Consider the following 15667-nt stretch of genomic DNA (forward strand, 5'->3'; position numbering starts at 1 on the left):
AGAATCACTCTCACCCCTCCTTGAATAAAAATGGTGATGGGTAGATGAAAATATTCTACAGAACTCAGGTCTGGATTCAGATATAAATCATGAGGTACTTCACTCATGGTTTTTATATATTCAGCAAATCTGTACTTTTGTACATGAGCAAGGAGTAAGACCCTTCAGTGAGGGTATATTGTACTTTTCTATCTGATTCAAAGCTCTCTCACTAAAGTTCAAGCCTAGAGAGGTCACCTGTGTTTGATTTGGGAATTATAAAGTTTGTCCATGAATTACATACAAAGCAAGACTACAAATAAAACAGAAAAGGCTTGAAACTTTGGTCTGCTTGTAAAGAGCATGTTGAAAAGCCATTTTGAAAGGCATTCTAAAATTTGCTCTTATCTTGTTGCCAAATCATCAGTGGTTTGAACCACATTTCAGTGTTTTCCTCAAGGAAAAAAAAAAAAAAAAAAGAAAACAAGCTTCAGATGAATCTGTTTACCTAGGAAAAGGTCTTTCAAAACAACTGCAAAGGAGCCAGGATCAACATTTGAACAGGGGCTGAGTTGTTACATTTTTAGAATTATTCCTTTCATTAGAGGCATGAGGGCTATCTCAGGCATCTTGGGGCCTGATTCAGAGTTGTAACATCCTCAACTAGTAATTGCTCAGCTGGGTGAAATCCCGCCTTTATATGTATAAGGCTTATAAGGCCTTTCCGACTCTAATAGGGCAACCCCACCACGCCTACCATGCTGTTGGCTGTAGCAGCTGCATTACTGAATTGTTATGGTTCAGATCTTCTACAAGAACAGAACCTTCAATGAGAAGACAAGCAAACATATTTCCATTTAGTTGTTGTCTTTTCATTTAGGCACAGAAGGAAGGGTGGTTGCTCAAGCAACTGCACTGGAATGACCCAGGGATGCCTTTGGATTGAGTATCCTGTACAAGGCAACTCTTTGAGCTCTTTGCTGCAATTAGGTAGCAATGAAGCATCAAGGTGAGGGAAAGCACAGACTTTTGCGAAAAAGGAAAGCATGAACAGGAGGACTGCAAAGCAGGGCTAGTGGCAGTCTGGTCCCAGAGTAAGTGAGTGCCTACAGAGAAACCCCTGGAGGAAGTACAGCAGATTGGGCTGCAGGGTGTCAGAACTGAGAACCTTTTCTTTAGTGTTTCAAAAAGGATTTCTAATGACAGAAACATGTGGATCAGAAAATGCAGCAGTCTGAAATAAAGCACTTTGTTTGATTTCATTCTGTTTCCAGTCATTCATGTACTTTCTGCATTCCTTCCTATGCAGGGCCTCAGTGTTAGCACTGCACGCAGAGAGATGTCACTGAATTGGAAAACTATATGGAATTGCATGCAGTACTTCTGCAAATAATAATTAATCGGAGGTGTATTTATCCTTCAGAATGTGCACCCAAGAAGCTAGGGGCTTTATCATGGTGATTTGTGGCAGCGTTGACTCCCACTCTAAACTTGTGCAGTCACTGGTGGCATGTCTGTCTTATATCCAGGCAGTAAATCCTCAAATGACCCTTGAGAAGGTTGATGTAGCTCTCTCATAATATCACCTCTCTTCCCTTGGAATGTTGATAACCTTTCCCTTGCAAAAGGCTTTATTTGGGCCTAAGAACTCCCATCACATGGGCAAGTGGTTACAGCACATCCACCTGCTGGAAATCTCCCTCTACTGGGGAGGCATCTGTTTGGTCCTCTGTTGCGAGTACCCTCCCCAGCACGCCAGTGTGGCAGAAGGATGTAGGGTCACCCAAACCTTTAAAACATTTTGTGCCAATTTGCAAGAAAGCAACAAGGAAGATTATTACCAGATCTTTGCAAGATGGGAAAATCTTCAGCAAGAACTCTAGCAAACTTATAGCCATGTGGGAGAAAACTTCCCTTATATGAAACTGTTGTAAACCACACTCCATAATCTCATCACTTGCCTGAAGAGAGGGCATTGAGCCCTGTTTCTGATTCTGGACACAGCAACATAAACAAGACGTTATTTGACCAGAGCCACTAGAGCAGAAGAGGGGAAAGCCCAGCATGACCTAGAGGGACATTTGCCTTGATAGAATAACAAAATCTGGACCAAATGGGTTTCAAACATCTCTCCTTTTGCAGCCATTTTAGTCTATGAAAAGATAGCCAACAGCTATAGAGATAGTCCTGAAATGTCTGGAATAACTAAGGCCACAATCCCTGGTGAGAGACCGTAGTAAGCACAGAGTTGTAGGCTCAGCCTTTGGAGTCCTCAAACCCAGAACAGCTAATAATAAAGCATCTAATGGGATACAGGATTTGCCCATTCCCTCTCAGTCAGGAACAGCTGATTTTGGCCAAATGAACTGTATTAAGATGAAAAACTTGTTGCTGACAGGTGTTCAATTCTGAGATTTTTTTTTCATGTGTCACTAGGCTGCATTGCCAAACGTCTCGTTACAATAATGCCTGAAAATTAATGAAAAAAAATGAGTAACATTTTTGGCAGGGCTGGGCTTTGCAGTGTTGGAAGAGAGAAATCTTGGAGGAAGAGAGACAAATACACAGCTGGGAGCTGAAAAGGCTTCACCAGCCACTCACTGTGCCCATCCCAGATGATTTATTTGCAGAATTCCCAGCGGCGGGAGGCTGTCGGGGCAAGAAGGGCGAGGGGTGGAGGAGTGGAGAACTCCTCCAGAAACGGCTCCAAGAAACAGCCTCACAGAGGGACAAAAAAAAAGAAAAGCATCCTGCAAATAAGGATACCCCGCGCTGTGGGGGAGCTGCGGGGGAGATGTGGGGCATGGAAAAGAGGGAGGAAAGTCTGCTGCCGCCGTTTAAATCACCTCGGGGCAATTTACATTTCACGACGTCGTTTGAACGTCGTTCGGAGCAGTGATGCGCGGAGCGCCCCGGCCGGTGGCTGCACCCCCCCCTCCGCATCCCTTCGCTGCAGGGGGGCGGGCGGGGCCGGGCGGGCGGGGCGGTGGCCCCGGGCCCTTTAAGAGAAGCCGGCGGGGCGGGAGGGCGGCACACGGTAGGGCAGCAGCGCAGCCCCTCGTGCGGCTCCGGACACCGCTGCAACCCATTAACCGAGACCCATTGCCCGGCTCCCAGTGACGGACTGCTGAACCCCACCGAGATCCGTTGCACGGACCCCCAGACCCCACCGAGATCCGCTGCCCGGCTCCCATTGCACGGACCCCACCGAGATCCCTCGCGCGGTGCCCGGCTCCCATTGCACGGACTACTGGAAACCATTAATCGAGATCCCTCGCGCGGTGCCCGGCTCCCCTGGCAGAGACCCCTCGCCCCCTGCCGCCGCCTCCGCTGCCCGGCCCCCCTCGCTCCTCGCCCCGCGGCCGGGAGCGGGCATGGCCCCGGGGAGCGGGCGCTGGGGGGCCCTGCTGCTACCGCTGCTGCTGCTGCCGGCGGCGGCGGGCGGCGGGTGCGCGGGGGAGGGCGGCCCGCTGGAGCCCTTCGACGCGCTGTACGCCAGCGGCGTGGAGGCGTTCTACGGCGGGGACTTCGCGGGCGCGGCGCGGTGCCTGGAGCGGGCGCTGCGCAGCCGGCGGGAGCTGCGCGCCGCGCGGTTGCGGTGCCGGCGGCGCTGCCGCGGGCAGGTGCGGCTGGAGGCGCCGGGGACGGGCGCCGGGGGAGACCTGCCTTTCTTCGGGTCGGTGCTGCGGCGCGCCGGCTGCCTGCGGCGGTGCGAGGAGCCGCGCCTCGGAGCCGCCTCTCGCCACCGCGCCGCCGAGGAGGTGCGCGCAGACTTCCAGCGCAGGGTGCCCTACAGCTACCTGCAGCGCGCCTACATCCAGGTAGGCACCGCCCCCCGGCCCTGCCCTCCCCGGCTCTCCTCTCCAAAAGTTATCCCCTGTCCCATCCTCCCATCCATCCCTGGTGCGGCCCCCCCTCCGCTCTCGCTGATGTGTGCCGGCACGGCCGTTTCCCGACACAGAGCATCCCGCCTGGCAGCTTGGACTTTGTCCAGCCTCGGCTTACCTGTGCTTTTCCTGTTTTTTTTGTTTTGTTGGTTTTTTTTGTTTGTTTGTTTTTCATCTTAATTTGGAGGATGGAGGCTTTTGTCTGTCTGTTAGTGTTCAAGAATTCCTGAAAGTGTTCAAAGCCAGGTTGGATGGGGCCTTGGGCAGCCTGATCTAGTGGGACGTGTTCCTGCCCATGACAGGGGGGGGTGGAACTGGGTGATCTTTAAGGTCCGTTTAACACAAACCATTCTATGATAGTGTAATTCTGTAAACGCTGTGACTTCAGTGGAGAGTTTGTGGAGAAAGGCCCCCAGATGTTCTGTCCCACAGTAATACCCTGATGTCCTCTGCCGGAGATGCTTCCCTTTAAGGCAGCCTGAACTGATGCTCTGTTCCAGGAGTAGGGAGTGTGTGTGAAGCTGGGACACATAACCTCTGCTAATGGGATCTGATGGTGTTACCTGAAATACTATGCGTGATACTGTCCAGTCAGTATTTTAGCAGCCACTGACATCTTGAGCATCATCCTCTTATCCGGGTAACTTCTGCCCTGAAGCTGCTACTTGAGGAAAATATTGTTATCTTTTGAACTTCCTTACCAAAGGGGAAAAAAAAAAAAAAAGGAAACTCATATCAGAATAGCTGAGGGTATTTTTGTTTTAGTTCAAGACTTGTGCTCTGTCAAGCCAGGTAGCTGCAGTAAGTCTTCCTGGTCATGACTAGTAAGGACAGAAACTCTGGGAATTTTATTTCATGCCAAGTTGAATGCTTAAAACATTTTTAGAACATTTCCCTCTAGATTTTTTGCTTTATTTGAGCACATTCGTAACCTTTTAGTTGCTATAGGCAACTTCATAGGTGAAGACTTGTACAGCAGAGCACAGGGAGGGTGATTCTGCTGAAGTCTGTTTAGGCAGTGCCAGTGCCTGTGGTGCAGTGCCTGTACAGTAGCAGAACAAGGAGGCAAAGCACAAGCTACTGCATTTTAAAACCTTTTGGAAAATCATAGCTGTGTTGCTTTTTCTGTACTTCCGTTTCTGTCATTGCTTTAATGCCTTTTTTACAAGTCAGGGACTAGAACTGCATTGGCTTAAACTCTAGTGTCCATGTGCTGCATAGAGTTCCTGAAAGAAATCCTGGGAGCGAACAGGAACTATAACTTGGCTCACATGTGATCCCAGTGAAGCTGGCAGAATTTTCCTGCAGCCCTTGCCTTGAGAGATGCTTTGCGTAACGTCACCATCTGTGAGAAGTGACGTTGAATTTGCCATGCTAAAAAATTAAGTGATTTCTTCATCTGAATTCAAAACTTTTCCCAGAGTCACAAAGATTTACATCAAGTTCATCGAAAAAACTTTCCTCGGGATTAGAGGAATGGGTGTTCTGTCTTACATTTCAGTAAAACTGATATACAAAAATCCAGCTGAGTTACTAATATGGTCTGTTCTCCCATTTCTGCTTTTCCTGGGTGTGAGATTTTTATTTTCCATTTAAAAATACATTGTAAACTTATCAAAGCAGTGTGGTGAAAACAGCCTTTTCTTGTTACGTGTAACTCATCTTAATCTGCTTTTGCGATGTCTGGAGATTTTATATTCATGCTAACTTTGATTTTCTTGCTTTCTGATGGAATAACGGATGTTCTTGCTGTTTGCATGGTTGCCTTTGTTTTTGGGCACCGTAGCCAAGGGAAAGTACTCTTTGAATAGAGCTGTTTGTTTTTAATGTGTTTTTCTAGAACCCTTTTTGATGCTCTTGTCCCACAGAGGATCCCATGGTGGTTTGTCTCGCATCCTCACTCCATGGCTGCCTGAGTGTGAGCCCTGTTCCCAGGATGGCTGTTTTGATCTGGCTCAGCAGGTCTGTGCATGGAAGAAAATGCTCCACATCAGATTTGCCTGCACTTGCACAAATCATGAGGTCTAATGTATAGCACTTCCATATGCTCTGATGTGAACCATCCCTGTGTGCCAAGGCTGAGTGCCAAGGCTTTGGCATGTTCCCTGAGGGTTGGGGTGCAGCGGCACACGCACTCTCCTCGGAGATCTCAGCTGCAGCATCCGCTTGGCTTTGTCTGAGAAGGGGAGCTGAAAAACCGGGCTTGTGCGGAGTCCCCCTACCTTGATGTGGGTGCAAAGGCAAGCTGCACAACTCCAGGGGTGGCTGTTTGACCCCCCCGTTTTGCTCCTTGAAATCAAAAAGGAAATTAAATGAGGGTAAACATCCTGCTGTGTATCCTGTCTGACTCTTTCCCCGGCTGCGTGGGGAGCCCTGACTGCTGGGGACTCACTCGGGGTGCCGGCTGGACTGGACAGGCGGCAGAGGTTGATGGCATTTGTGGTTTAAGAGAGGAGGAGCAGCCTGGAATGTGCTTCCCACCTCCCACTCCTGCTGACCTTGTGCTTGTTTGTTTCTCGGGAGGGGAGAAATGTGTCCCTTTGGGAAGGAGTGACAAAGCAAGGAACAGATCAAAAAAAACTGAAGGGTTTGGCTCTTGTGCAGTGCTTTGAAAAATGGTGCTGAATAAACATGAGCTAATCCTTGCAACACTCCTGTGGGGTATGAAAAGCAAAGGCTTTTATTCCTACTGACAGATGCACAGGCTGAATGTTGGCCTGGACCATGTGTGCCTCTGCCACCTTTGGGGCAGCAGAGCCGCCCCATGCGCCCTGGGGGCGAGCTGGGGGTCTCGCTCTGCTGCTGGTCTCTCACTGCAGAGCAAGTGTCAGAAGAGCTTGGCCCAGTCATGATGATGTGAATTAGTCTCTGCAGGTGGAAAACTGATGTTAGACTTGGAAGTTTGGGAATTTCTTTGCTGCATAGTGGACCATAGCTGCAGTTGCCTTGGGCTGTGTTCCCCCTGCTTCTGCTTCTAAGCAGATGCTTGAGATGCTCCCACACAGAGCACTGTAGAGGCACCGGGAGGTGATGATGTGATTAGGTCAAATGCTTATGGTATACCTGTGTGAGAACATGTCCCATCAGTCTCTAAACCCATGTCATCCTATCAGTTCCCTAAATAATTTTGTTATTTTATTTTATTCTGTGTATATTTCTGAAATATAAACAGTGGTCTTCTGACAACCCGTGTTCCATTTCACAGATGCAATCAGAGTCTTTTTGGTGACTCTAGCATGATGTGAGGGGAGATTGTGGTGCACTGCAGGACTGGGACACCTTGTGGATTCAGCTGAAGGCTTCTGTGGGCTTTAGGCGCTGGATCAGGCCTCTGAGGTTGATTGCAGTCTCTACAGAGACTGTAGACAAATTGCCTCGAACAAGCAGGGCAAGTCCAAATGCGCTTGCAAGACTTTTTTGCAGGTTGCAAGTATGTATTGTAAATAGGGAGACTCCTTGTTTTCACAGGGTAGCTGATGTTTTCAGGTAATTTAGAAAGATACTGGGTGCAGCTAGCTGAGGCAGTTAGAGCAGCATGGGTTTTGAGAAGTTGTGGAAACAGAGAAGGTGATGTGAATGTGGTATTTAACTCTTGTAGTGCATGTAGTGAGCTCTTCAGCCCACAGAGAAAATGTCCTTTGGTGGGTTTCTGGTGTCATGTCTCATGGGCAGAAGGGCAGTTTGCCTTATGGTGGCTCTCTGCTGTGCTCTGGCTGTTAGGACTTTATCAGACTTTTATACCTTTTAGGCTTGGCAGGTTGGTGAGGGGGTGATCTCTTTGCCCTCTGAAATATTTTATTAATCACATCCTCCTTGCTTTGCTGTCTTAGTCATCTTGTTTCTGTTAAAACCTAGCCTGCAGGCCAAGATGTCTCTAACCCCCATCCTTTTGGAGGGTTTTCTAGCTCTGAGAGGGAGTGGAGGAGGAGACAATGTACACCATGAAAGCTTTTGCTGGCTGTGAGCTGCTGAGTCAGTAGCTGTGTTGGAGCTTGCTGTGCAGCCTGCCATGAGCTCTGAGACAAGAGCATCGCTTTCTGTCCCTGTACTGACTCCTGCAAGTCAGCTTTGTCCAAAAAAACAAAGTAACCTGGAAAAGTTGATCACTGTATCAATTACAAAACCAGGTATTCCTTCTCTTCTACCCTATTGACCTTTCACTTGAGGTCTCTTTCCCCGGCTCATCTTATTTCCAGCCGTGGCATTCCCTGGCTGTTTGCTGGCACGGTCACTATAGCCTATTTTCATTTTCTCTATATATTGATGTGCTGTTACTGAGCACTTGTTCCATTTTGTAAATGTTGACTTGCAATGTTCTCGTCTTCCCGCTTGCCTGCGTGCCCGGTTGCGCGTCGGTGAAGCGTGGCAGGAATTGTACATATGTAGTCTGTAACCACCAGCCTCGAATCTAGATGATGAAAAGCCTTTTAGTCTGTACTGGTGTTTAAAACAATAAATAAAACAAGTCTCCGGCACATAGGGCATAGCTCCTCTCTTAGTAATGTCAGATTGTGGAGCAAAAGGTGCAAGAGTGACTGTGTCTGGCTTATTCTGTCCTTGTCTTGACTTCCCCCTTGCTATGTCTTAGATGTACTTCTGTTATCATGATTTCATGTGTTGCAAGAATAAAACAATAATGTTTAGGTTTTCACTGTTGTAGGAGAGGCTGTTTATTTGTTCTTTAAAGCTGTTTCTTTTCTTTTTTTTAAAAAAGGTCTTTTTCTGGTCACACAAACTTTAAACAACAGCTTAGAGTCTTTCTAGTGGTCTTGTTTGGGACGAATTTTGGCTTTGCACTGTTGTCTTCTCTGCTGGGTCTTCCATGCTGCAGCTTGTGGGGCAGTGCTGGGGGCGCGGCAGGGAGCGTGTCCTTGGGTCGCCCGGTGCTCTTCTGCCCACCCAGGCCTCCAAGATTTCTGCAATGCAGCATAGACAAAATAATGACTTGATAGAAGGCCATGGGAGACAAAAAAAAGGAACAGTGGGAGCCCAAACTTCAGAAGTCTTTCAATACAGATTACTTCCTTACTCCAGTTCTTTCTTTAAAAAATCAGGATCTATGTGAATCTGAATTCGAGGGAGGAGATCTGAGTATGTAAAACCAGGCCTCTAGCCACTCCAGACTGATCCTTCTTTCTTCTGTCAGTGCTTGTGTGAGACTTAGCACCAGCCATGCTTGAGTGTCAGTCTCTGAGCGCCTGTAGCAAGCTTGGGATGGTTGTTAAGACATCTCCACCAAATTCTTTCCACCTTGAGTAACTCTTTGCTGCTGCCCATTGCTGTTGTACTGGGCCAGAGTCTTTTGTCTCCTTGACAGACATCTGGACTACCTACCTAGGGATTGCAGAGTAACTCTGGATTCACACCAATGTAGTTGCTTTGGGATTTTGGCTTGTTTCAGGCGAGGACTGATATTTTCCGTTAATGTTTTGTTCCATTTTCCTTTATGCTGTGATGCTGCATGGACTTAAGCAGGTAGTAGGATCTTGTCCTGGGGTGAACCACAGCCTTTGGTGGAAAAGTGATGATTTCACTTAGGATGTCTCAGGGATAGTGACACAGAATAAGATGGAAAACGCTGCTACTTGAAAGTCATTGCAGGAGCAGGCTACTGAGGCTGTTTCTCCCCATGGCTATCACCTGTACTGTAAAGTCTGCCTGGTCAGTTGTTCTTGTTTTCGTAGGATTTATATGACATATCCCAGACAAAGAGCTGTAGTAGAACTGTCAGATAATCATTATTGTTTGGACTATTACTGTTAGCGGTGTTTATTTATCTTTAATCTTGAGAACTGGTATTACTTCAGATACTAGATAAATAAATATATCCCTGAACTAATCTTTTGGAACGTCTCTTTACTTAGATATTTTGAGAGAGCATTCCTAGTCTTCACCAGAGGGTAAATGTTAGTGCTCAGAAAGTTAAAATTATGTAGACAAAAATAAACTCAGTTTATGGGATGAAAAACTCTGAGTCTTGATGGTTGGGTTATTGTCCTCGGTTTATGGCAGGACTAAATATCCTGCCCTAAACCCGGGATGCGGACACAACTACCTCTGTTCTTGTGAACCACTTCAGATGAAACGTTTCTGAAATGTTTCATTTTGGGTTGAAAGTATTAGCAAAGAGGGAAAGATGTGACCCAGTGGTTCAATACTGACACTAGCAAATGCAGATTAGGTACATGGTTTTTTTGGTGGAGATGAGCTAGGAGTTAAACCAGTGTACCAAGAATTACACTGGACTCCTATGCCATCTTCACAGGAGACTCTTGATCTTGGCTTTTCGGACCTGTCTCCAGGCTGGTGCTATACTAAGAGTTAGTCTCTATGGTTGTAGTGACTTTCTACTATTTGTTGTTGTTGTTTTGGTTTGGCTTGTTTGTTTTTAATAGAACAAATCCAAAAGCAAAATTATGGTGTTTGCAGATTTGCACATCAGTTCAGCTGCACAGCCCTGCTCAGCATTGCTACAAATCGGGACACAATCAATCATCACAAACTGGTCTTATACACAGTAAGCTCATTTCATACAGACTAATAATCAGCCATTTGCTGGCCAGGGCTGCTTTTTTTTGTCTTGCCAAGTTCCAATTTCTCACCTCCTAGCTGTGCAGTCATGCCAAGACTCCAAAATATACTGGCAGCAGGTCCCAGCCAGCAAAACTTCTCAGTTTTGTGAAGTAAAAAAGGTGAGCCTGGATTCCTCCATTTTTTTTGGCAATTCCTGATGCCATTGCTTGGATGGTGGAGAAGACAGTGGTGTGACTCACAAGGTTTCACTGAATCTTTCAGTGTCTTGATCTAAAGACATCGCAGTTCATGCGCTAGGTTAACATGCCAACCTGGGCAAAACTGGGCGCTGATAGCATAGGAGAGCCCATTGGCTTTGGAGAACAAACTGCAGCTGCTGTGCTGTAACCTAGGAACCTGACCTTTCCCTGTTCTTTTATCTCCCTAGTTTCCTGTGGCTTTTTGCACCTTGCTCCTCGCTTGTCTCACGATGGCTTCCTTTGGCTGCTTGTTGGCAGAGCCGTGCTGCTGAGCTGTCCCATCCATGTGCTGCACTGCACTGGGATTTGTTAACTGGCTTTTTGTACTGGCTATTAAATCTCATCCATACGTCCCAGTGAGCTCTGTTTTGGCTTCTGCCGAGTCCTTTTGTTGTCTTTGGCCACAGGAATAACTAATGGCAGCTGATAATGAACTGCATGTGAATGAGCAATGAAATTTAGCCCTACTAAGTAAACTTATGCCCAGTGCTCACTAGCTGTGCCTGAGGTTACAGCAAGGATTATTCCCATTTCCTTGTACAACTGATGATTTCATCATGGATGGCGTGGGCAGTAGTGAGAAACCATCGTGTCAGTAACTGAGCCATTTGCTGCCAACGTCCTGAGCAGGATTCTTGCTAGCAGGACTCTGGGCTCGAGGCAGTGCTTGACATCTGGAGCATGGGATTCAGGGGTTATTTATCTAATTTTTTTTCCTTTGGAGGTGGTATGAATTAGTAATTGTGATTGGGTTTGTTCCTGAGGAGTAGGGACTCCTGCACTCTGCACGTGGCCTGTTTCCATGTGTGTAGTCTGGACTGGGGCCGGGCTGAGTTTGGATACATCAGTGTGAACCCGGGGTGACCCAGCTGAGGGCCATGGAGTTTCTCTTGCCTTTACACTGGAGAAACTGAGATCAGGATTTGGCTTGTGTTTTTTTAACAGTAACTGATGGCAGGAAGGAGGGCGCAAAGTTCCTTGGATGCTTTTGTTTCCAGCCAATGTATTGTCAATAACATATTGACATTTTTATTTCTTGGCCGTGAGCCGGTGATGACTAACGAAGACAGGGGGTCTGCCTGTGTGTGGGTTCAGGCAGCAGAGGGCTGTTCCTTGCCACTCTGTGCCTCCCAACCAATTCTCCCTCTTTCCATGACAACTGGTCAGTTAAACAGACCCTCCAGATCTGACGTCACAGGTCAGGGATTTGGCCACCAAATAGTTATAGCAACAAAAATAGCTTCCCCTCCCAACCCCTTCCTTCCCACATGCTCCTGCAGAAACCCAGCTCATAAATGTCCTTTTTTCCTTTCTTGGATGGGAAGCAAAGACCACATGTATTAGCTGGAACATATGGCAGAGTTTGGCTGCAGCCCATAGGTTATGAAGGCCAAATACTTGCTTGTAACTTGTTCACTTTAAAAAAAAAAAAAGAGGAGAAAAACACGTTCTTTCAGGGTTGGATGAAAGGCTGAGTCTGTACTCTTGCTGAGATGGGAAGCAGATAGGGTGCAGGACAGCACGCTGACCATGCTGTTGTGCCAAGGAATGTATCCTCTTGCAGCACGGAGGTGACAGGCTGGCTATTGGTCTGGTGGCAGTTGCCATCACCCTCCACCCTGGGCCCTGATGCTGGTCCTTGGGTCAGGCAGAATCTGCAGATGAGCTTCTTGGGAGAACATCATTAGCATTTGAGGCACAGACCAACCAGGAAGTTTCAAATGTGAGGTGGCCATGGGCAGGAGAGATTTCTGTCTTTGTAGCACTGAAGATTTTAATAAGGGTGAGGTGAACATCTCGCCTCATAAGGGGTAAGTGGCAGAAAACACAGGAGGGAACAGAACATGAAGTGATGTCAGAAATGAACTGTCTGCACCACCAAAACCATACCTCTGTCCTAACAGTTTCATGCCAAAGCACTTGGATCAGATTTATGCAGTGACTGGTTTCCCTGATGGTGCCGAATGACAGGTGCCTCTATGGGAGATGTGTTCAGTGCTCAAAAACTGGGATTTAGCTACAAAGCCAGACTCGTATTTGTGCTTTTAAAAAAAACTTGTTTCCACTATAGCAAGTTGCATTCTTAGGCAATAGAGTTAGAATTTGGTAGGAGATCAGAAACATGTTTTGGGGATACTGTTGGCTTCAGGGAACAGTGCGAGGTGCTCTGCCCTCACTGGATTTGTTCAGGGTAATATTGTGCAGTGTGCAGTCGCTCTGGCACATGCGTGTCCAAGCCATTCGTAGTGTTGTGAGTGTGGATTCTGCAGCATAGAGCTAGTATAAGTGTGGGTGGATACAACACAGCCATTAAGAATAGCTGTGGCTGCAATAAATGCCAAATGATGCTTACGTGGCTGCTTGCTGACCTGTGTGAGGCTGGTGGGTTTCTACCCTGGCAGAGTAAAACCTTTGCTTGCTGCCTTGCCAGGCAGCATCGCTCTTTGCTTTGTGTGCAGACACATTGCCACATCCTCTGCTCTTCTTCAGTGCAAAGCCACTCTGGACCTTGTACATGGTCCTCTCCTTCTCAGCATAAAGGAATTTTGCAATGAAATTAAAAAAAAAAAAATCAGAAAAATCACAAACCTGGTTGTTAGACATGAGCATACCGCTTCCACCACATTTTTTTTCCAAACCAGCTGCAGTGATGGTCTTGATCTTGCATCATGTCCATGCAGAAAGAGGAACCTGAGACCATGCTGTTTTCTGTCAAGATTAGAGACAGGAGCACTTGAATCCAGGGGGCCTTCTGCCTGCAGCTTTGCTGCAAAAACAAAAACCCCAAGAGTAGGCAAATCCTGCATTAGAGCATTGAAGATAGGACACTGCCTAAACCCACAGCTCTTTGAAGTCAGGACTGGACTCGGGAGGGTGTGATGGGGAGATGTACTGAAGTTCATAGCCCAGGGCTGTGGGTGCAACTTCTTTTGAAGATGGAGCCAGCCATACCCCGTGCCAGAAAAGATCAGTGTGGTACAGAGAGAAAGGAATTGGAAAATACCCTTCAAAATATTTGCTGAAGGTGTTGCTGTGACTGCCCAGGGACTGAAACACAGTCTGTTGGTTCCCTTGCTTAGAAGGTCTGTTTTTAAAGTGTTTTTTTGCCAAGGCACTGCCTGTTCTAAGGCTTGTATATGTTCTGGGGCATCCGTGTCCTGAGTTACTCTGTCTCTTTGGAAGCAGATGAAAAACTGCAAAGTTTCATGAAATAATCTGAAAGGAAGAGCACTGACTTGCAGTATATTGCACTGTACTGCTGCTTGAAAACACTTTCCCATCCAGGGCTGCCAGCCTCATTCAAAGCATCTGTAGTTGAGCAAAATACCTTTCCAATGGGGAGGTATCGTCTTATCCCCATTTCTCTTACTTATAGCACTGTGCAATAAGTGGTTTGTTTGGTTCATTGAACAAATAATTTCTTTTTTTTTTTTTCTTAGGGAGTCTTTCTAGGGGTAAGAAAGAGGACTCTTGGAGATGTGTAAATAGTTAATAAGGGATTTTTTTTTTTTTTTAAGGACTCTTTTTAACCTCATTGTATTTTAAGGAAGCTAGAATTAGTTTAAAAACCTTCTTTTCAGAGGATTCACCTCACCCATGTCACGTGTTTAGGTGTGTTGCAAAGCATCCTGCCTGCCAGGACTGCCGGTCTCTGTCACAGAGACTGAGATCAGACAGAAGTTGTCTCACATGTAGGCACTGCTGATCTCGGGGTAAGCATTTGCAGGGTCTTAAACAAGAATTGTGAGATGTGTTGATCTCTGGAGGTGGATAATGGAAGGCTGTTTGTATAGATGGGACTTGCATTGCTTTGGGGAAAGGCTTTTATTGCTTGTTGGTGTTCCTGAGTCCTTGTGAGCCCTTATGAGAGCAGGAGACTGGGGCAGGACTTGCTTCAACTTGAATGAGTGGTGTTGGTGCATCTTGTGCTGTGAATTACTGTGGTGTAGAGTCAGCCTGCTGTCCTGTGGGCCCCTCAGGGTGCTGCAGTGACTGCAAATCCCTGCTGCGGGCTGCTGGTGAAGCTGCTTTGCAAGCCTAGCAGGGGCTGCTCCAGCACTCTCATCCCTGGGGGAGGCAGAGGGTATCCTCTCATGCAGCTCTGTGCAGCTGGGAGGCTGGTTGGTGTGGTGCAGAAGGGGTTAAGCCCCATAGGTTGTCTCTGAATGGCTGTGACTGCCCATTCAAGTTTCCTCTTCCTCCAGCCGGACACCTTGGCTCACTAGGGTATTGCTAATAAAACTTGATTCTAGACTGGATCTTTTTATAAGGCTGGCATATAGCAAATCAAACAGCAGTGTGCCACTTTAGGAAGCAGAGTTTGTCCCCTCAGCAGCTGTCAACTGTGTACTCCTTCTGTACAGCTTGGGCTGTGCTGCAAGTGTATAAAAGGACAGATCCTACACATATATAGTGCTTTAATGCTGGGTTGGGGTCTTATTCCAGGAACTTCAGTGACTTGAGTGTAACTAAGGCACACCATGTGACATTGGTGCCTGAATGGGTGGTTCGAACCTGGATGATGGGAAGGCTGCAATGAGCAGTATGTGAGAAGAGGTACCTGAGGTAGGCAGCTCTGCAAGGCAGGGGGTTGTAGAGGAAAAGGCTTGTAGCTCCCTGGCTGCCTCTGTGCAAGAGAGTTTCAGTTTTGGCAGCTGGCCTCTCCAGTGTGACGACTGAAGCTCTGAGAGTTGAACTATTCTATGATTCTTTGAATATTTCCAAGCTCAGAACTGAGCTTAAAAAGAGATTTCCCCATCTTCAGAGACTTATTCCAACCTGCTTATTGTTTGGGGTTTAGATGTTCAACAAAGCGGTTCCTGGAAAGTGACTCTTGCACCGTAGCACAAGGCTTCCCGCAGCCATTGGTGTTTTTAACTCCAAAAAACTGTTATTTTAATCAATGTACTTCTGTTTTCCAAATCTGTTTTTGAGTCCTTGGTATGAAACCTAGCTAGATTATAGACTCCTACACAAACCATTTTTAGCCTCTAATGTTTTTTGAATTAAACCAAACCTGGTGGAGAG

At 47.0% G+C, this 15667-nt stretch overlaps 1 protein-coding gene across 5 annotated transcripts in view; it reads left to right on the forward strand.

Annotated features, from left to right (window-relative positions):
* The first annotated feature begins 3001 nt into the window (after positions 1–3001).
* P3H2 (prolyl 3-hydroxylase 2) overlaps positions 3002–15667 on the forward strand; it is a 71344-nt gene continuing 58678 nt past the window's right edge. For 3 of the 5 annotated variants that reach the window (XR_008451250.1, XM_054074454.1, XM_054074455.1), the window contains exon 1: positions 3225–3800. Coding sequence is in view for 2 of the 5 variants with exons in the window: in XM_054074454.1 (XP_053930429.1) it covers positions 3354–3800 (447 nt within the window). In the remaining 3 variants the exon portion in view is untranslated. Of the gene's footprint in view, positions 3801–5734; positions 5829–15667 lie in introns of all 5 variants that reach the window. The other 2 variants (XM_054074459.1, XM_054074456.1) reach the window with 2 other exon arrangements.

This window comes from Cuculus canorus, chromosome 9 (assembly GCF_017976375.1).
Source record: "Cuculus canorus isolate bCucCan1 chromosome 9, bCucCan1.pri, whole genome shotgun sequence".
Lineage (NCBI taxonomy): Eukaryota > Metazoa > Chordata > Aves > Cuculiformes > Cuculidae > Cuculus > Cuculus canorus.